General features: G+C 56.7%; 1 protein-coding gene across 2 annotated transcripts in view; it reads right to left on the bottom strand.

The window, feature by feature from the left end:
* The window catches only part of NIBAN2 (niban apoptosis regulator 2), a 52,487-nt gene extending 31,756 nt beyond the window's left edge, over positions 1-20,731 (bottom strand). Inside the window, exon 1 of one of the 2 annotated variants that reach the window (XM_086325061.1) lies at positions 20,495-20,731. In XM_086325061.1, coding sequence (XP_086181187.1) covers positions 20,495-20,549 — 55 coding nt within the window. In that variant the 5' untranslated portion in view covers positions 20,550-20,731. Of the gene's footprint in view, positions 1-654; positions 1,241-20,494 lie in introns of those variants that run through there. The other variant, XM_086325062.1, reaches the window with a different exon arrangement.
* Positions 20,732-21,259: the final 528 nt, after the last annotated feature.

Here is a 21,259-nt window from a genome sequence, read left to right as displayed (position 1 = left end):
TCCTGGAGAAGGAAATGGCAATTCACTCTGGTATTCTTGCCTGGAGAATCCCATGGACAGAGGAGCCTGGCGGGCTACAGCACATGCAGTCGCAAAGAGTTGGACACGACTGAGCAACTAATACTTTCACTTTCAGAGTTAACTGTTAAACCCATTTATAGAGGAGGAAAGGGAGGCTCAGAGAGATGAAGTGATTTCCCCAGCATCACAGAGGTGTGAGCAAAACCAGGACACAAAGCCAAGCCAGGCTCTGCTCACCGCTCTACCCCAGTATCGAGAACTGTGCAGGCCATGGAGAAGGCGCTCAGGAGTCCTCAGTGACTCTCTCTGGCACATTCCCCACTCGCCCAGCAGCTCCCCAGGTCAGGCTGGCACCTTGGTCACGTCTGTAAGCCAGGTGCCCAGCACAGCACCATTGTTAGGAGAGGAGAGCGGGTTTCTCACAGAGGCAGGTGTGTTCCAGGGCCGAGCTTGAAGCAAGAAGCAAATCTGAGCTGCCAATGGCCTCTCTGGGCTTAGTTTTCTCATCTATAAACCCCGTGGATGGAGGAGCCCGGTGGGCTACAGTCCGTAGCCTCGCAGAGAGTCAGACACGATTTAACGACTGAACAACAACAAAACGGGCATAAGATGAGAGTCTTGCCCTCAGCTCACCTGGTGACCTGGGGTCCTCAGGAGACGACAGTTTCTGTTAACAGTCAAAGCGCAAGGTTCGTGGCTATGATCATAACCTTCAGCACCTACGAAAGTCCTGCAGGAGATATTGGGTTTTGCTGCTAACAAAGGGCCACATGAGCCTTATGAAGGTTCGTAGCTGTTATCATAACCTTCAGCACCTGTGAAAGCCCTGCCCTGGCGTGTTCCCTCGCTAACGGGCCAGGCACATACGCTGATCAGGCCACTGGACTTGGGAAGGGCTCTGTGAAATCCAAGTCCAAGCTCTCCACTGGGCAGATGAGAAAACTGAGGCTGCAGGAGCAGGGAAGAGGCAGCCAAGGCCCAGCTCCCCGTGAGGGCAGTGAGGGAGTCAAATCCAGGGGCTTCCGTGCCCAGCGAGGGAACCTGCCTCTGGTCTTGGGGGTCTCTGGCCTGGAAAGCTCTCCCAGAGCCCACCCTCTCCGCCTGGCCCTCAGGACCACCCCCCAGACAAATCCAGTCCCCTGGAAACTCCACCACCACAGCCCCTGCTTCTCCTGGGGGCTTTTTGCAAGTGTCATGACTGTATCACCACCCGCCACAGACAGAGACGCAACACCAGGCTTATATCTGGGCCAGGTGGGTGCTCGACAAACACGTGCCAAAGGAACAGCCCCTGGTGGGAGGTCACCCGGTTTCAGATGCCGAAACGGTGGCCCCAGAGGCCTGGGGAGGAGGCTAGCTGGGTCTCCCATTACGAAGGCAGCTTTGGGGCAAGGCAGCGGCGGGGGGCGGGCCAGGAGGAGCCGGCCAGGAGCGCTTACAAAGCTGCCTTTACAGCTCTTCTCACTTAGCAAATATTTAACCACGGCTCAGCGAGGCAGGTCTTCTGGTGGGAGAGTGTGTGTGCTGGGAGATCAGAGCTGGGAGCGGGGGAGGGGGCTGAAGTGAAGGCCCAGAGAAGTGCCCCCCACCCCAGAAAGGCAGAGCGCAGACCCGCCCACCGGGGACTGCCCTGACACCTCGAGGAGGAGGAGGCCACCTCAGTGGGAGGCAGAGGGAAACAAAAGCTCTCTCATCCCCTCCGGCCCCTCCCTCGCTGCCTGGCAGAGCCCCCAGTCGGCTGCGGGCACCACCCGACAGTTGGTGGCTTGTTCTGGGAGCCCAGACCCAGGAGTCCCTGCTCTCTGGGAACACAGACCCAAGCCGGGCGGGTGAAGAAGGGGTGCCCAGGGCCCCTGCAGCACCCTCCACCCAGGGCAGGACAGGGAGGGGGGCCCCCTTCCACTCCGGGGAGCATGTCTGGGATTGGGCTCCCCAGTCTGGTGTCCTGCACCAGACCTGCCACGGCCAAGGCCACATCCCAGGCCAACAGAGCCACTCAGGGAGGAAAGGAAGGTCAAAGGCCACCTGGAGGACCAACCTCCCACCCTGCCCACCTGGCTCCACGTCCCCCATCCTCCTGCCCCAGAGAGAGCCCTGGCTTGGGAGCCAGACAGACATGGGACAAGTCCTAGCCCAGTGGTCCAGGGCCTCGCCTGAGCCTCAGTATTCTCCTCTGTGGACTGGGGATAATTAGCTGTGGTCATCAGGCTGGGCACAGAGGCGGCTCATCTATGACGGTGATTTTGTAAACACTAACCTCCACCCGCCCAGTCCCTGTTCCTACTGGCTTCTCAGCAGCATCCCTCACCTCCATGCTCTTCTTTTCTTCCTCGCCATGCCCCCTGGAGCCTGAACCCTTATAAGCTGGGGCCTGCCCACTGGTCACGACTGCCCTGAGGCCATGGTGCCCCACGACACATGCCTGCTCTCAGCCCAAAGTGCAGAGTGCTGAGGCTGGACCAGGCACCCAGGGCCCTCTGCCACAGCACCCTCGCACTGGCAAGTGCCCACCACAGGTCCACTGTCCCCTTAGCGCCCAGACTGGAGTTAAGACCCTGAGGTGCCCAGGCAGAGCTCACTGCCCAAGTCCTTCCTCCACGACCAGCCTGGCAACCAGCATCGCCACCCAGCCCCTCCCTGCAGCCACCAAGCAGCAGTCCACATCCTCTGTCGACCAGCTCAGGGTCAACCTAAAGGGTGGCAGGGGGCAGAGCCGGGGGCAAAGCCAAGGACAGGTGAGGGTCTCGGGGTTCCATCGTGCTGGCTGAGAAAGGTTTCATGTCCTCATTCATTCATTCATTCAGCAACCACGGGGCACTGAGCATTCAGGAGTGAGTCAGACACACCCAGTCCCCATTGTCCAAAGGAGACAGACTGTCAACAAAACCTACAATGGGACACGGTAAGTCCCCAGCTGGGGGTAGCAGAAGAACCCAGAGGAGGGATGGCTAACCCAGCCTGCAGGATCAGGGAAGACTTCCAGGAGGAGGTGGCCCCCGAGACATGAAGGGGTGCTGGTGAGGCGAAGGAGGACGGCTGGGCAGGGAGATCGTGCCAAGCAGAAGACACAGGGAAAGCACAGATTTAGACATGCATTCAGCAAAACATTCATCTTTTCCACACACATCTGTGAGTACCCTCCTAGGTCAAGAAGGGCACTTTCACAGAAGAGCGTAGTGTCAAGGTTCTGGAATTCAGTCTTGGTTCCAATACTAACCTCACTGGCTCACTAGCTGTAGGACTTTGGACATGGGGCTTAATTCTCTCTGAATTGCAGTTTTCTGGGCTGTAAAGTGGGAGGAAGAATAGTACCCACCTGGTCGGGTTTTCATAAGGATCAGGGAAATGAGGGAAGCCCCAGAGCCTCAGCATACGGGGGCCGGTGCAGTCAATGATGACGCCTGAACGACCCACAGGAGGACTTGCACCCGCCGGAGCGAGGGTGGCCACCAGAGGGGTGGTCAGGCGCGCAGTGGGGTCTTTCACAAGCTCAGGGGTCCCACAGTGTGTCCACCTGTGCTACCAGCCGTTTTCTGCGATGTGTTTCACCCCATGAAATGGGGACCAGAAAAACAGAACCAAAATAGCAGCTACCTGGCCCCTCAGCAGGCCGCTCAGAGGAAGGTGACACACTTGGGGTCCGCTCGTTTGGGGCCCTGGGCCCTCAGAGGTTAACCACTCAGAAAGGGAAATTCCATCTATCTGCTTATCCATCACTCTGTCCCTCCCGCCTCCCTCTCTCTCTCTCTCTCTCTCTCTCTCTCTCTCTCTCTCTCTCTCTCACACACACACACACACACACACACACACGTGCCTGCAGGGCTGGATCCCTGGGTCCAGGGGGGAGGGGGTGGGGGCAGGAGGGAAATCAAAGGTGGGGAGAAAGAGGAAGTGCACGGAGAAACATCAATGAAGATTCAGAAAGCAAACCCCGACAAACCACAAGCCACCAGACCGTGGGGGACCACAGTGCGTCTGCTCCTCACCACGCGGTTTCTCGAGCTCCCTGTATCTCTGAGCCTCTGCTGCCCGCAGATGGACTCACAGGTGGACAAGGCTACGGGCGAGGCTAGCTGGGAAAGTGCTTTGAATGAATACGTCTCGTATTCATACCGCTCTCTCTGTTTTTCCCTTTGTGTCTTACTGAATTGACTAAGACGTCCAGCTCAATGCTAATGAAAATACCTCTATGATGTCAGCATCAAGTTTGCTCAGGCTTGTTCGGTATGTGACGAATGACACTGTAAAGGGCTGAGTACCAGGTAAGGACTGCTACAGGCAAGGAGGGAGAACTTAGCTCATCTCCCACAACAAAAGGGTTGGAAAATTCCCAGGGAAGAGCGATGCTATGGGAAGTCAGGCACAGCCATGCCCACGGAGCCTGTTCTGAGTGACCCACCACGGCAGACAGGATCCACAAGGGCCTTTCTATCTCGGGTGCCCAGGGGTGGGACAGGTGACCCTATTAGAGTAGGGAGCTCCCTGTCCCTGGAGGCATACAAGCAGGAGTCCGATGGCCAATTGGCAAGGAGGTTGTGGAGAAGATCCTGTTCCAGGAGGCAGGTTAGCAGTAAAAACAGATCTAGCTCTGCAACTGCCGGTGACCTTCCCAAACCTGTTTTTTTATCCATAAAATGGGGGTAAGAATAGCATGCACCTCACAGAGCTCTTGTGAGGACTACCTCAGAATGTGTTTCTAGCACTCTGCCTGACCGTTGGAAGAGCCCAATGAATGCCAGCTACCGTTCTAATAACAAGCAATCACTAGTAAGTGCCAGTTACTGTGGCCAAAGCCTAACGGAAAAAGGGCTAAACCCAGACACACATCCCACACATTTCATCAGCTGATGCCCTCTGACACCACCCTTTTCTCTAAGTCCAAGCCAAGCTGCTTCCCTAGCTGCCTCGGGACCCAGACCTCTCCCCTGCTCCACCTATCTACCATCCATCCATCCATCCTCCTATCCATCACTCTATCCCTCGCTTACACACACACACACACACACACACACACAGCTGCCTGCTGTGCTGGCTCCCTGGGTCCAGTGGGAAGTGGGGTGGGGGCCCGCAAAGGGAGACAAGCCCAGGGAAAGAGAGAGGAGGGAGAAGGAAGATGATCAACTCTGAAAATTAACTCATGAGCTTTGCTGCTGAGCCAGAAGGAAACCCAATCCTGGACTGGAATGCCAGCAACCCTCAGCATGGAGAGGTTTCATGCAGATGGAAATGGAAAGTTTATTCAAATAACAAGACTCCCATAGCCAGCAGAAGACACGGGCCCTGCCCCACCCTGGGGTCAGCAGCTGCAGGTCTCCTCGGGCGCCAGAGGACCCCACCTCATACGCCTCATTCCAGGTGCCAGTGTGCCCCCCCGCCTGTGGAAACTCTGCTTTTGGCCAACAGGCCCATGTTCTGTGTCTGCTTCTCCAGGGGTCCCTTGAAGATGAGTGGGGAGGGGGTGCCATCTCTCCCTGGGCCGTAATGATAGATTCTAAGCATGAGTTCCAGGCAGAGATGCAGGCTTTAGATCGCTGGGGTCTGAGTCTGGGCACCTGACTGCCGTCGGGTGACCCTGGCTCTCCAGCTCCTCATCTGCCCAGTGAAGGAGCTGGATTCCATCTCCCTGGACCCTCAAAGCATTCCTCCAACTGTCACTGTCCCTGACAGCCACAACCCTCATTCAGGGCAGAACCCCTTGAGTCAACAGCACAACTCAGTCTTGACAATTAACTGGTGTCTGTTACTCCCATGAGGACAGGGACCCTGTCTGTCTCATTCATGACTGATCCCCAGCACCAAGCAGGGCAACTGTGCACAGGAAATCTTGTCCCTGACTGTGAGCTGACACCAGAGCGCTCGACTCAGTCTCCCGGGCATCTTCAGGCACAGGGAGAGGTTGGGGTTTTCCAGAAAAGTCAGCTCAGGCCTGGGGACAGACCCTTCCCAGCCCCGGGAGGAGTGTTTGCCAGCGGCTCTCCCATCCCACTGGGATGCTTCCTACAAAGGTGAGGCTGCATCTGGAGCCAGCCGGGCCAGTCCAAGGTCACACATCAGCAGAGACCAGGTCACCACCCCGGCACGCAAACCGAGCTGTCACCTAAGCTCGGATCCTCAGTTTCCTCTTCTGGCAGATTCTGTCAAACGATACAGCACCTGCACAGGGCCTGGGAAACTGGAGCTGAGCAGGCTCCGCCCTTGAGCCTGGGCAGTGAGGGGGCCGGGGGTGGAAAGGGGGGGTATCTGCAGGACTGTCACCTGGGGCAGGCACATCACCCTGCTCCTGTGTCCCTCACAAGAACATCCCAGCCCTACAGAGGGACAGATGCCCCAGCACTTTGAAAAATGACCACCAAAATGCAGTGCCCGTGGAGGTGCTGCTGCCATGGCCAGCAGGAACCATGGCAATAATCACCAGTTTCTGGGAAATTCCGGTTCCCTCAAATGCTTGCACTCTCTCAGCTCTGGGTCTCTGAAGAGATAACCCTCTGCCTATGACTCTTCTGCCTTCATCCCCTGGGTCTAACATCCCCTCTCCTAACAAGCCTTCCCTGATCCTCCAAGTCTGGGTCACTTTTCCCTGGGGTCCCAGAGAGGCCTTTACCCCACCCCTAATCTTGGCTAGGGTTCCATACTGAGTCCTTCCTCCCAGAAAAGGGTCTCCGTGAGGATGAGAAGCTGCCTCCCCAGCTCGAGCACCCCAAGACCCGCACACGACCTGGCACTGAGAACAATGGTGGAATCGATGGATTAATCCCATGGAAATGATTAAGGCTGTCCAACAGAGCACTGTTTGCAACAGTGGAAAACAGAAACAACCCGTGTTCAGCAATAGGGGTTTGGCTGAGCAAGTTAAAAGGCAGGCTATTGGGTCCATAATGGAATGTTCTGGAGCCTTTCTACATGCTGCAGGGGGATAGCCTGGTGCAGAAAGACTGTGTGCTGGGGAATCAATCCACCACCACTAGCTTGAACCCCTCCCCGCTCCAACTCATCCATCCCTGGCCACAGGTATCTCCGGGCTAGACACAGAGTTAACACTTGCTACTGAAATGCAACCCACTCCAGTACTCTTGCCTGGAAAATCCCATGGACAGAGGAGCCTGGTAGGCTACAGTCCATGGAGTCGCAAAGAGTCGGACACGACTGAGCAACTTCACTTTAACATTCTTTCACTGTTCTTCCCCAGAGTAGCAGAAATAAAACCCTCTTGTTAAAGTCCAGCTAAGAAGTGTTGATGAGAAAGGGCTCCTTTCCCCCGATTCCCCTGCCAGGCTCTCAAGGATGCACCAGGAGGGCTCCTGCCCCCTCTCTCTAGCTACAGTCCGCCTGTTCCCCTCCACAGACGGGCACCTGTCTGTACCCCAACTCTGGTGGCCAAAATCCAGCCTGACCTTCAAGACCCAGCTTAACAACTCCCCACCCCTAGCACTTCCAGAACCTTCTCTACCCTCTCCCTTTCTCCAGGCCCACCTTGTGCTTTGCAACCACCCCGTGGAGGCTCTCATTAGGCCAAGATGGCTCTGATTCTGGAATTAAAAGACTAAAATTTTCCCCAAAAAAACAGCCAAATTTTCCCCCCAAATACAGGCTATTCTTTTTTATTTGATATATTAACCATGCAAAAGACAACAAGAGAGAAGGAAGAAAAAAATTAAATAATCCATTATCCTACCACCACCACCCCCAAATCTCTATTAACACGCTGATAAATTTCCTTTCATTTTTTTTCCTACACCTGCACAGACCTAGTATGCACTTGCAGACACCCGGCTCCTCTTTACTTTCAATGGCCACATGTTACACCATTGAACATTACCTACTGATAGACATTGTTTTGAGCTTCCTTGGTGGCTCAGACAGTAAAGAATCCGCCTGCAATGCAGAAGATCTGGTTTGATCCCTATGTTGGGAAAATCCCCTGCAGAAGGGAATGGCAACCCACTCCAATATTCTTGCCTGGAGACTCCCAGTGGACAGAGGAGCCCGGTGGGCTATATAGTCCATGGGGTTGCAAAGAGTAGGACATGACGGAGTGACGAACACTTTCACTTTCTTTCAGAGATTGTTTCCCTCCTTTTTTTTTTCTGTTGTAACCCAGCTATAATGTAACCATCTGGTTGTATTCAGGTAAATTCGGGGTGTGGACTGGCCAGGCAGATTCACCAGGGGCTTCTGCCTCCTTTCTGCCATCACTCCCACTGGTGGTGGGGGATGGTGAGGACCACCCACCCTGGGCAGCCCCTCCCCACCCAGCCTATAGAAGCACCCAATGCCGATGGTCATTGTTCTAAAACCCAGATGACCACCCAAGCCCTGGGTGGGGTCAGCGGCAGGACCCCAGCTTGTCACAGTACCCGTCCTGGAAGGGTCCATTTTTCTGACCAGGAACTGAGACACCAAAAGGGGAAGGGACTTGAGTCGTTTGAGGGACCCTGGGTGAGTCCCTGGGCCTCCGCCCCTCTGCCCTTGGGGCAGGCCCCCAGAAGCAGTTCCTCCCAAATTCTGCCACCATCTCAACAGGAAAACAGGAAAGCTGAGCTGGGCAGCCAGCGACAGTTATTGCCAAGAGAGCCCTCAGACAAGCACCTCCAGGGCCCACGCAGGCGAATTCTCTAAGACCATGGTCATCTCATCACGATGCACCCTCTGATAATTATTTAATTAATGACCGGCTGGTAAGCACTTATATGCTGCATCTCTCCGGCCGAGCCTTGAGCTCTAGGTGGGCAGGGCCCAGGCATGCTTGGTTTGGATACCAAGCATACAGTGGATCCTCAAGGGGTAAAGCTGTGCTCCAGTGCCAGCCACACAGTGAGTCAGCAGGGGCACCAGGACCCAAGGGTCGCGTCCCCCACCTGTCACACCAGGGCTCAGTCCTGGAGGCCCAGAGCACAGAGCGGTCAGGAGCTGGGGGAGGGTCAGCCCATCCTAGAGTGAGTCCCTGGGCCCTGCCTCTCCAGGCCTCACCCCTGGGGCTCAAGGACAAGAACAAAAGACTCAAAGCCAGTGTGAGTCAGATGGAGAGGAATACACGCCGGGAGGAAGGAAGCTGTGTGCACGGCCGCACGCGCTCCAGGCCTGCGGTCTCAGACACGAGGTAGAAGGCAAACCCTCCTTCCAGAGAGGCCGAGGGGAAGTCAGAACCAGCCAGGGCTCTGACCCTGCCCACGTCTGCCCCACCCTCCGACCCCACTCTCGGCACCCACCAGATCCTCCTTCCAAGTAACTTCAGGTCCAAATAACGTCTCGTGCTTTGAGATGGAAACCTTGCAGGACATTTACTCATTCACTCACTGCGAGGCAATTAATTTAAACTAACAAATGTCAATAATAGCTATTGATTATTGAGCGTTCACTATGCCCAGCACTGTGTTAAATATGCGTAAACATAACTGATCAATGCACATAATGCAAATTATCCTTTATATTATTAAATCATAGCTAATAAGTGAAGTGGTATTATCATTCCCATTTTACAGCTGGTGAAACCAAGGCATCAAGAGCTACAGTAACTGTTCTAGCAGCTGGTGGAGCCAGCTCTGTCCTGTGAGGCCACACTGACCACCTCGTGGTGCTCATGTCACCGGCAAGAACCCTGGGGAGGCGCCCAGAGGAGGCCCCAACGCAGCCATGAGAGTGGCCCCAGGGAACAGTGCTCCTGGCTGTGCGCTTAGTCTGTGGTCCTCCAGGGCCTCTACAGGTCTAGAACTTGGCCCAGTGGGCCCTCCAGAGACTTATCCATCTCCTTCACTGAACCACGGGGTAAGCTGAGGCCCAAGGCGGAGGCCATGCCCGCCAAACTCCCGTCCACAGCGCTGGACTCTCAGAAGCCACAGTGGGGGTACTCAGGAAGAGGGGAGGGGAGCAGAGGGGCTCTGCCCCCTCCCCATATGGGAAGTCTCCTGGGCCCCAACTCGGGGAGGCAGGGTGTCCAGGCCCGACCATAGCCCAGCCCCTCTGCCTGCGGGGGAGGCCCCCAGAAGCAGTTCCTCCCAAATTCTGCCACCATCTCAACAGGAAAACAGGAAAGCTGAGCTGGGCAGCCAGCGACAGCCTGACCAAGAGTGGAGGTTTGTCTCCCAGGAGGAGCAGGCCAGCCTGAGAAAGTCACCCTGCCTCCCCAAGAGGGGCCTCGCCTCCGGCCACAAAGACTCAGGCCAGGGAGAGAGAAAGGGCTCACTGTGTTCAGTCACTCAGCACAAATCACCCTGCGGCTCTCCCTCTCCTTGAGAGAGGGGTCACCCCCATTTTAGAGAGGGGGTAACTGAGGCCCAGAGAGGGAGAGTGTCCTGCTGAAAGCCGCACAGAGAGCTGACACTGCAGAGCGTGCCCTCGGCCGGAGCAGTGGTCGTCCCAGGGGGTCCGGCCTCTCCCCCTTCCTCTTCCTGGCAGCTTAAAATGTGGCAGAGGGGGTGGAGGGGAAGGGAGCTGGCTTTTTTTAATCCTCCACAACACCTCGCTGTCTGCGTGTGGACAGGCCTATCTGGGAGGCCGGCACAGGCCCGCTTCTCTCACGAAGGGCTTGTTTGTTTACTCTGTGTTCAAAATTATAACCTTCGTGGCCCCACCCAGGCCCGGCGCTCCTTCCTGACTCGTCCTTGCTGTCTGGGGCGTACAGGAATGGAATGGGCTGCGGGTTCCTGTCCTCTGAGACCCTGGGAATGTCTCTCTCCTCCTTCCGAGCCTCAGTTTACTCAGTTACAAAAACAGGAGGGAACTGGTAGGATGACCGCAAAGGAGCCTTCCTGGTTCGAGGGAGGAGGGACTGGGCCAGAGAAAGGAGAGCGGCCACGGCCCGTCGGCAAGCTCCGAACGCGGGCAAGTGGGGCGCTGTGGCCGCAGCAGCCCAGACCACAAGCAAACCGCAAGCACCCCTTCCACGCTAACCACGGCTCCGCAGCCCAGCGGAGCCCGGACTCCCCAAAGCTTCAGTCCAGTTTCTCTTTTCTCCCCTTTCCACCCGCACCTCCAGGGAACACTTCCAAAAACACAAACTAAAAAGCAAAAGCTAAAATGGAAACAGAAGTGCGGCTGTCAGCGCACTCCCCTCTAGAGGTCCCATCACTCCTGAATTCCCAGGCAGGCTAAGGACGCCACTCCTCCCCCAGGACTCAGCCAAAAGGGGGCTGCCATGTACCCAGTGGGTTCCACATGCCAGGAACAACTGCCTTCCAGAATCGTCGCAGGGATCACCTTCCCACTTTATGATGGGAAACCTGCCCAAGGCCACGGGGCTTTCTGGGGCAGAAGCCAGTTGCCTCCTTGTCAAGGCCGGACACGTTGCCTCTTGAGTTGGGCTGACCAAAGTTTAAAACCAATATGCACTTTGGAAACATAAAGACCCAGTGTCTTTGTAACACAAACCACACTGCCTTCAGCTTGATGGAAGCTTCTTGGATGGCATGAGGCCATGAGATCCGGGCTTGTGTCCCTGCTTCATCCCTTCTACCAGCACAGGGCAGTTCTCAAAGAAGGCACGTCCCTCCACAGCAAGATGGCATTATGCACTAAATAATTGCTAGGCACCTGCCTTCAACACAGCCCAAGGCCCACAGGCTCCCACGAGGTCAGAGCCAGGAAGCCACTAGAGACTGTGCTCGTGCCCGGTTGCACAGACTGGCAAAGGGGGGCCAGACAGGACTTGCCAAAGGTCACCTGGCACCAGCCCTCAGGCTCTCGCCTCCCAGCCTGCACCTGTAAATGGCTCCTGGCAGGTGGGAAGGATTAGAGGCGGGTTAAGCACAAGAGGGTGAGTAGCTTCTGGCCCAAGGGACTCCTGTTCTAGAAGATTCTGGCTTAACAAACTTGGATGGACACAAAACAGCTCCATTCGGCGTGGGGCATGGGAAGGAGGGACAGCAGCTGTGGCCGGCGTGGCCACAGATGTGTGGGTGTGGAAGTGGGGTTCACACTTTCTGAACCACAATTCATTCTTTTTTTTTTAATCTTTAAAAAAATATATATTTATGTACATCTATGCACCGGGTCTTAGTTACAGGACATGCGAGCGTCAGTCCTCATTGCAGAGGCATGTGGCCTCTTTAGTTATGGCACGTGGGGTCTCGTTCCCTGACCTGGGATCGAACCTGGACCCCCCTGTATTGCTAGTACGGAGTCTTAGTCACTGGAACTCCAGGGAAGTCCCCAAACCACAATTCACTCTTCCTCTGCTCCTCCTGGGTGCCCGGTTACCCACTGGAGTCCCTGGCCCTGCATGTGGACCCTGCCCCCCAGCACCCTGGCCCACGCCCTGCACTTTTGATTCCTGAGAGGAAGGACTCCCTCAGCCAACATCCTGTCACAGACGATACACAACAGGAAGGACTGGTGACAACGGGACATCATCCCATTGATGCCTCACAACAATCTAGCACGTCTAGGCTACTGCAGACCCACTCGACAGATAAGGAACCTGAGGTCCGGAGAAGGGATGCCATCTGCCAAGTGACAGGGCCACTGAGACCAGATCTCAAAGTCAGGTCCTCAGAATCCAGGCCCAGACCTCTTCCCACTCTGCCCCTGGAAGAAAAGGTCTCATACACAGAGTTGCTGACAAAGGGAGTGAGTCTCCCATCATCAGGGGAATGATAAGCGGGGTTGCAGGACCACTGATTACCTCAATAAAACCTATGTGCTAGTCGCTTCAGTCATGTCTGACTCTTTATGACGCTATGGACTATAGCCCGCCAGGCTCCTCTGTCCATGGGATTCTCCAGGCAAGAATACTGGAGTGGGTTGCCATGCCCTCCTCCAGGGGATCTTTCCGACCAAGCGATCAAACCCATCTACTGTGTCTTCTGCACTGTAGACAGATTCTTTACCGCTGAGCCACTGGGGAAGCCCAAAACAAATTGATGGGGTCCATCAATCCCACGGGACCAAGAACTGGCACCAGGTCTTCCCAACCTCACACATCACCATCACCAAGGCTTGTTGCCCCATCACCCCACTTACACATACACACAAAGTCAAATACACACACACATATAAACACACACACACACACACGTACCCTGACCGTACCCTATCCATACTGCTTCGGACCCTCTCATCACTGGGCTCTCCTCCTCCTCTCACCCACCCTCCTAGGCCTCCCCAGGACACTCAGGACAGGGTCCCCTCTTCTTTAAGGTCAGCCCCTGTGGCTCCCTTCTCTTCACCCCATCCCTCCTCACCCACTGGACCAGTCACCCCTCACACTTTCCCACTGAAGGTCTGCCCCCCTGAGGATACCCCTCACCCTGCAGAGGGGCGGGCAGCCAGCCAGGCAGTACCACATGGGCAGGGGCCACTGGAAGAGCTTGGGACACGGTATGCCACTGGTATCCAGCACAATGCCTGGCACACAGTAGGAGATCAATAACTATTGAGTGAATGAATAAAAGAATGACCAAGAGTGTCCAGGGCCAGAGCCCACTGCAGAACCTGTGGGGTCTCACAGATACACAGATGGGGACCCTCCCCTTCAACTTCTAACATCCAAACCCACCCAGCCCTGCCTTTAGGAGGCATCTCAAGACCACACAGAAAGGATATTCAGAGGCAGAGAATGCCCGTAAGTAGATCCTGGTCTTGGGGTCACAGATGGAGAGAAAAGGCACAGAGCGAGGCAGAGCCATTGGTCAGAGTCGGAAGAGCAATCAGTGAACAGAAACCCAGACCAAGCAAATAAATCTGGACACACGGCCAGGCGAGGGGTATGTTCCCATCTGTCTTTTGCCTGTTTATTCTCTGGGCCCTGCCCAACATCGGGCACAGCGCAGGCAACGATGTTGACTGACTCTGCTGCGTCAGCAGACTCACAGCCTGTGTCAGTCCTCCACCCCCAGGTGCCTACTGACCGCTGCAGCTGTCCAGGGCCAGAGTCTGGGGGCTCCTCAACCTGGGGTGTGCCAACTTCCTGGAGCACATGGCAAGGGCCTGGGGGCCGGAGGCTGCAGGACAGACCCGGCCCATGTCTGTCTGGGAAGTGTCAGTCATCAGAGCTACCACGTGCTGTGTTCTCATGGCTCACCAGCCCCGGGCTGTGCCGGGCAGGGGCTGTCACTCTTGATTCTACACCCTGAGAAACCCGCACTCTCAATCTCTTTTACAGAAGGGAGACAGGGAGGCTCAGAGAGGGTGGCCGACCTGCCATCGGGTGCCAAAGCTCGGGCTCGAACCCAAGCCGTCTGCCTGCGCAGCCTTGCCCAGGACTCCCTGTTTCTTTCTGTCTTACCATCCGCTGTGTCACCAGGTAGGTCCCTCCACCCAAGCACATCTACACTATACACTGAGATGGTTCCCGGGGTGGGGGTGGAACCAGGGGCCCTGGAGAGATGGGCACTTCCTGTTCTTCCAGTTTGAAAAATCTGTGTGATCAGAAAGATTGCAGCGTTTCCGTGACTCAGGCCCCAAGATCCGACCGGGAAGCGGGAGCATGGCTCTGCTCCACCCTCAAGGGTGTGAAACCTCCATCTTTGCTTCCAACGCTGCCCGGCACCGTCTTCAGAAAACCCTTCTTCCGCAGGCAGGGAAGTGGGTGGGGGCGGGGCAGGGGAAGGAAAAGCAGCTGAGGAATTTCTGCGACCGCAGAAGGATGCTGCGAGGAGGAGACCCGGGCTGGAGTGAGTCATGAGCTCGGTCTGTGGAGGAGGAGGAGGAGGGGGCGCCGGCTGGAGGGCAGGACTGGCCAAAGACTGACTTGAGTCGGGGCTGAGTAATGACCGGAGGGGGCCTCTGACACACGCCGCTCTTCCCACTCAGCTCCTCCCTTTCCAGCCCCCTTCTCCCCAGCGCCTGCCTCTCTCTGGGCCCTTTTCCATGCTGTCTCCCTGGCCACTGACTTTCTCTGTCCATGTGCTCCCAACCACGGCCAGTAAGATGCTGGGAAGGGAGGGGGAGGGTGTAGATTCAAAAAGACAAAGGAAGGCTTGGCACAGAATAAGTGCTCAGTTAAACAAGGACTAAGCGGACAGGTTAGGAGCGGCCCCTCCTTCCTCTATCTTCTCATCCTCTGGCAGGAGACAAATCAGTGGACTGCCCTCAAGAGAAGCAGCAGGACATATACAGTCGGTCACACCCAGATGCCATGGACATCAGTCCGTGTCCCCCCACCCCAGTTCACCGGCAGCCCCTTTGAGCCCACTCCCAAGAAAAGGTGCTTAGAGGCATCAGGGGGGCTCCCAGGAATGGACCTCCCTTGAAATGCCCAGGCTGGTGGGAGCAGGCTGTGGGCTGGGGGAGGGGAGGGCAAGTGGATGAGTCTCTCTTCAGCAGGGAAGCTGACCGGAGCAGGAAAGGAGACAAACATAGTGACTCAGTTTGCCCCTGAAAACCACCTATTTGGTCACAGGGGAGCCTGGCGATGTCCTGCCTTAGGGGAAAAGGCTAAGAAAATCGTCTGCACAGATGGCCTTGGGCGGAACAAGATGGAGTTTTGGAGAATGCTTCCAGGGAGGTTCTGATGACCAGGGAGAGATGTTTATTATACATCATTTAGTGCAAGGAGCAAGGCACGAATTGAGTCACGGTCTCAGCAGTGTGTAACAATAAGCACAGAAGGGAAATACCACTAAAGAATGAATTCTTGCAGGATGGTGGTGACTGATCCTCCTAGTTTTGTCTCTAAACCTCATTCCTCAGGCAGCGGGGAGGGAGGCCCACGGCCCAGTTTGGGTCCAGAAAGGCTCTTTGGCAGAGTGTGTGGGAAGGATGGAGGGGTGAGGTGGGAGGCAGCTCTGAGCAGGCGAGGCGGGAGCTTGGGCCCCAGTGGTGGGAAAGGAACAGAGTGGAGGCTGGGGAGAAGGGGGAGGGCAGGGTCAACGCCAACAAAAGCACATTATGTAAGACGACACAAGAGCAGGGCAGAATCTCCCCAGACGCCTCACCTCCAGGGGCTGACCCAGACCTAAGCTAAGGGCAGCAGCTGAGGCAGAGGGAGGGGTTAGGGGGTGGGAGGTGGCACACTGCTTCCGGCCGGCCTGGTGGTCTCCCTCAAAGCCCAGGGCAGCATCAGGATGCCACACACCTGGACAGGCGCAGCCTCCACCACTAAACTCCTGGGAGGCACAACCACGGCCCAAGGAGGAGAGGCAGGCTTTTAAAATCAGTTCAGAAAACAAACAAACAAAAGATATTCATGACTTTGTTCAATAAATTAAAAAGATACCCCTTTTCTCATATCTGATGGTCCAAAAGGGTGATAATCCTTGGGACTGAAGTACCACGTGCTGTCAGGAGAGAGCCTTTTCAGAGGCTCTGCGTCAATCCATCAAAACGTGACCCAGGGGCTTCCGTTTTGAGACCGCTCTGATAGGGGAACCTGGCTCAGGATGCATGCAAGGCAGTTTGGGCAGCACCATGGTTACTAGCAAAACACTGGCAACAACCTCATGTTGGTTGACAGGGGTCTGGGTAAGCAAACCGCGCCGTGCACAAAAGGAAACCCACCATCAGGAGGAGGAGGCAGGCTCGTGTTCTGACGTGGAAAGATGCTCACAATATACTGAGGTGGGGAGAAAAGTCAAACCACAGAAATATACCCTGGGACCTCTTTTTGTAAACAGAGCTAAATGTGTATGTACATAACCATGGGCGTTTGGGGACCTGGACACACCAATCTGGAGGGGTTTCTTCTGGGGAGAGGGATTGAACGTGGAGGAGCTCTCAGTTTTTTTCACTTCTCCACTCCCAAATTGTCTGTGTGTGCCTTACTTTTGCAATCACACAACACGAACAGTGGTTGCCTAGAATTGGGAAGGATTGGAGGAGAAGCGAGGTGGGTGGGGTGGCGACTCACAGGTAGAGAGTTTTTTTCATGGGTGACCTAAGGTTCTGAATTGATCATGGGGATGGTTGCCTGACTCTGAATATACAAAACCATTGACTGGTCCACTTTCAGTGGGCAAACTGGCTGGCAGGTGAATTGCGTTTCAATAAAGCTGCTATTTAATAAAAGAATTAGCAACGGGAAAGGTGAGGCTGGCAGAAGGGAAGCAGGCAGGCACTGGCAAACTTCGGCAGGAGCCCTCTCAGGTGATAAACCTCAGGGCACTGTGTGGATGTAGGCAGTGGCGGGGAGATAGTTCCTTGACCACCACAATTTCATCCTGGTCAACAGAATTTCCAGAGCAACGAGTCCTTTAAGGCCATCCTTGAGGCAGAAGCCGCCTCCCATCCCCCACTATTCCATGCCAGGCAGGGCCAGGTTTCCTGCCATGAATGCAGCACCTAACCCCCTACTTGTATACCTTGAGCAACAGTGAGCTCACTCCCTCACCTGTCCCATCTTGGTCTATGTGGCTCAGACCATATGCAAAGAACCCCTCTTATAGCGCTGACAGGAGCCACCAGCAAGCCCACACTTGTCCTGGCCTCTGCACCAGGTAGAAGCTATGAACTGGCCTAACCCCCCATCTCTTCACGTCCTAGTTCCTTCCTTGTCATATGGGTCCATCACTCACTGCCGTCCGGAGCCCCTCCAGAGAACCCATGTCCATCTCACACATATGCCAATGCAGAAGGCAATCCAGGTTCCCAAAACCCAGGTGGACTCTTACATCCAGGAAACCAGCATCAATCTTGACCCCAGACCCTGGACAGACCCTGGACAAGCCCTTAACCACAGCTTTAACTGCTCCCTTTAAACTCAAACACTGGACCCCTTTCAGGAACAGAGAATAAAGAACCATCTCAATAACAAAGGCAGATGTTTGCTAAGCACTTACTGTGTCCCAAGCACTGGGCTAAGTTTCAGACCTGCATGATGTCATTATTCCCATTTTACAGATAAGAAAATTGAGATTTAGGCACCTGAGCTGGAGATTTAGGAGACCCTGAGCTGCCTCAAGTCTGAGGTGTGTGGGAAGCATTGCAGGTGTTTCAGAGGAGAAGGGGGCAGCAGACGATGAGATGGTTGGATGGCATCACCGACTCAATGGACATGGGTTTGAGCAAACTCCAGGAGACAGTGAAGGACAGGGAAGCCTGCAGTCCATGGGATAGCAAAGAGTCAAATGCGACTTAGCAACTGAACAACAAGGCCCTCACACCCAGATGCGACTTTGGCCCTCAGGGAGCACACTGGTTCGGTCACAGCAGGAAACTGAGACCCCGAGACAGTAAGAGCAAGTGGCTGCCTGAGGTTACACAGGCCTCCTGGCTCCCTGGCCAGGGTTCTTCCTCCGTGCAAACTCCCCATCCTGCCACCAGCCACATGGTGCCGCCGGTGTGAGAACAAGCCCCTGCTTGCCAGGAGCTTTGAGATTCCAGGATGAAAGGTGCCATGACAGCAAAAAAAAAAAAAACCCGGCACCATGGGCAGGAGCGCGCCTGACCCCTGCCAGGACTTGCAGGCTGGCACTCACCTGCTCGGGGTGCGCAAGGAGCCCCGGGAGCCACCGGCCAAGCCACAGAACCTGAACAGGAACGGAGCCTCGGAAATCAGAGCACAGCTGACTTCTTTACAGGGCAGCCCTGGGCCGGAGGGGGAGGGCTCTGGAATTTTAATTGTCCTGCAGGAAAATGCCCCGCTGCCCTGGCTGCTCCGTGGGAGGGGCAAGGAGGATGCGACAATCTCCCCAGAGATTTCCCAGGCAGCCCCCTCCCGTGGGAGGGGGGCTGGAGGCTTGCTGGCTGCCTCCCCTCCCACCTGGTACTGCAGGAGCCCCCTCAGGTGAGCCTGGACCAGGAATTTGAGGCATCTGAAGAGGGCTATTAACAGCACTGAAGTTTTGAGAAGAAAGAGGCCAGCAGGCTCTGAGTGGGCCCAGCCCTCTTCCACCCAGCCTGGTATCCACAAAGCAAACCCAAGCCTGCCCAGGAGAGGACACTTCACCTTTTGTGGCCTCCGTCTCCTCCCCTTCAAGGTGGCAGTTCTCAGCCCAGGAGGCAGGAAGGGGGTAGAGCCAGAGCTGGGTGTGGGGTGAGGGAGGGAAACGCCCCCCCTCAAGAAGGCGCAGCACATCCCACCCAGGCAGGGGTGAGAGGGCCCCAAGAGGAGGTCGTGAATGGATGGACTGTTACAGAGCCCCAGGAGGCTGCCACCAACAGGGAGGGGACAGGAAGACTCCGCCCCAGCCTTCCTCCTCCCAGAGTCCAGGCCTGTCCTACAAACAAGTGTTCCAGGACTTAACCCCCTGCTGGTCTGATGCTGGAGAGGGTCTGACTCACTTCTACATCACCCTCACCGTTGGGCCAGCCCCAGGCCTGGCACAAAAGGGGATCTCCGGCCGTGGGCCCAGGACCCCAGTCACAGGACAAATCTTTGTGTCCAGCCAAGGAGGGGAACACAGCATTGGGAGACCCCTGGTTCCTGTTCTCCAGAGGTCTGAGTGGGCAGAACACAGCTGCTGAAACTCTACAGGGTGGCAGGACACATCCTAAGTGTAGGCAGACACAGTGTGCTAGGTCTACCGGACAGAGAAAGGCAAGTTCAGCCAAGAGCAACAGGCTCCTTTCTCATAGACTGCCCCCCAACATCGTACGTGGACCAGCATCCCACACAGTGGGGTCTCCCCTATGTCAGAGCTGTGTTAAGTAAGCCATGTGAATTAGCTCACTTAAATCGATTAATAAGCAAGAAAGTATTCACCCCATTTCGAAGAGAGGGAAACTAAGGGGCCAGGACGTTAAGAGACTTGTCCAAGAGATCCCAGATGGGAAACAGACGCTGGGATTCCCCCCTGGCAGCCTCCCCCAGAACTGAGTTTCCCAGGCAGCTTGAGGATCTTACCCTGTCTCTCCATTCCTGGGGTTTAGGGAAGGAGGAGCGCAGGACCCTACAGCACTCCCTGTGCTTTCCCAGGGAGGAAGAGGGCAGCTGCCCCTCAGAGAAGCGGCCACTGTGCAGGGCTGGGAGCAGACGCGGTTGAAGGAGGGGGCTGAGGAGACTGGGCTCCGGCCTTAACCAGCCCCCTAAACAAGCTGCCCGCGGAAGCACCCAGCTGTGCCGGAGGCCAGGGACAGGGGTTCTGACCCATCCCTCCTGTGCACCCCATCTCTCCTAGGCCCACTCCCCAGGCTCAGGCTCAGACCCTGATGGGCCAATCCCTTGGAAGCCTGGGCCACGTGTACTGGGTCTGGAGCCAGAGCAAGCCGGGGCCTGGGACAGTCAGGGAAGGTCAGGACACGCTGGCCGAGTGGGCCCGGACCGCTTCCGGGCAGAGATACCCAAGGTGAAGCGGGGAGGCTGCAGCCCTCTTCCACAGCTCAGACTGCGGGACTGTGTCCGGGAATCCAGAGACCCGGCGGCTCCCAGGGGTGGGTGGAAGTTCGAGTCCCCTCGGGAGGGGGAAGGGCGGGCTCAGAAGGAGCCAGGAAGGGGCACCCAGACGTAGGAGAAACAATCTTGGACAACAGGTCTTGGCCCTGGGCCACTCCCGCCCTGCCCGGGGCCTGACTCTCCGCAGACCCCAGCAGGCAGGCCGGGATGGGGGCGTGGCCGGGGCTCCCCGCCGGACCCCCGGAGCAAGCTGCGCGGCGCCGGACTCACCTGCGATGTGCTGACGCCGGGCGTCGTCCAGGTGCGTGGACAGCACGTCCCCCATGATGAGGAGGAGCCGCGCGGCCCGATCCGGCCGCCGCCTGCCGCTGCCTGCGCTGCTCAAACAGGCGCCGCTGGCGCCATGGAGCCGGCCCGCCCAGCTCCCGCCGCCCCTGGCTGCGGCCTCTGCCCGGCTAGCGCTCCGGCTCCAGTAGCGTCGGTCCACTAGCTGGCCGCCTCCGCCTCGCGCCCCAGCCCGCGGCCCCGCCCCGCCCAGCCCCGCCAGGCCACGCCCCCCAGACTCGAGCCTCGCCCCCTCCGCGGTGGCTGGCGAGCGGGCGGGGCAGGGGCCCGGGGATGCAAGGACCGCCTGCAAGACAGAAACAAAGAGGAGGTCGGAGAAAGCGAGGCCGATGGGGGAGACGAGGAGCCGGGCGCACCGGACCGTGACCGAAACGAAGAAAGGGATGGCGCTGGTGGGGGGACGTCTGAAAGGACGGGGGTGCCTGCGGGGTTCCAGCCTGGGTGTCAACGCCCCCCACCTTCCCCGACCCCCTCGGGAAGAGAGCCACACCAGAAGGACGTGGGGGACCGGTAGGCGACGCCCAAGAGCACTCCTCCCGCCCCTGCTCCCCTGCCCCCAGCCCCGCCCGCGGCTGCCAGCTCTCAGGAAGTTCCTTGGCCTTGATCCGACCTGCCCCAGAAGGTGTACCCGCCCGTCTTGCACAACAGTGCAAGGAAAAGGGAGGTAGCAAGGAGAGCTCCGACTCAAAG

The sequence above is a fragment of the Bos grunniens genome, chromosome 11 (genome assembly GCF_055505025.1).
Source record: "Bos grunniens cultivar Pamir isolate PY7600 chromosome 11, Bosgru_T2T1.0, whole genome shotgun sequence".
Classification (NCBI taxonomy): Eukaryota; Metazoa; Chordata; class Mammalia; order Artiodactyla; family Bovidae; genus Bos; species Bos grunniens.
The sequence above is the reverse complement of the archived record's forward strand: the minus strand, read 5'-3'. Positions and strand labels throughout refer to the sequence as shown.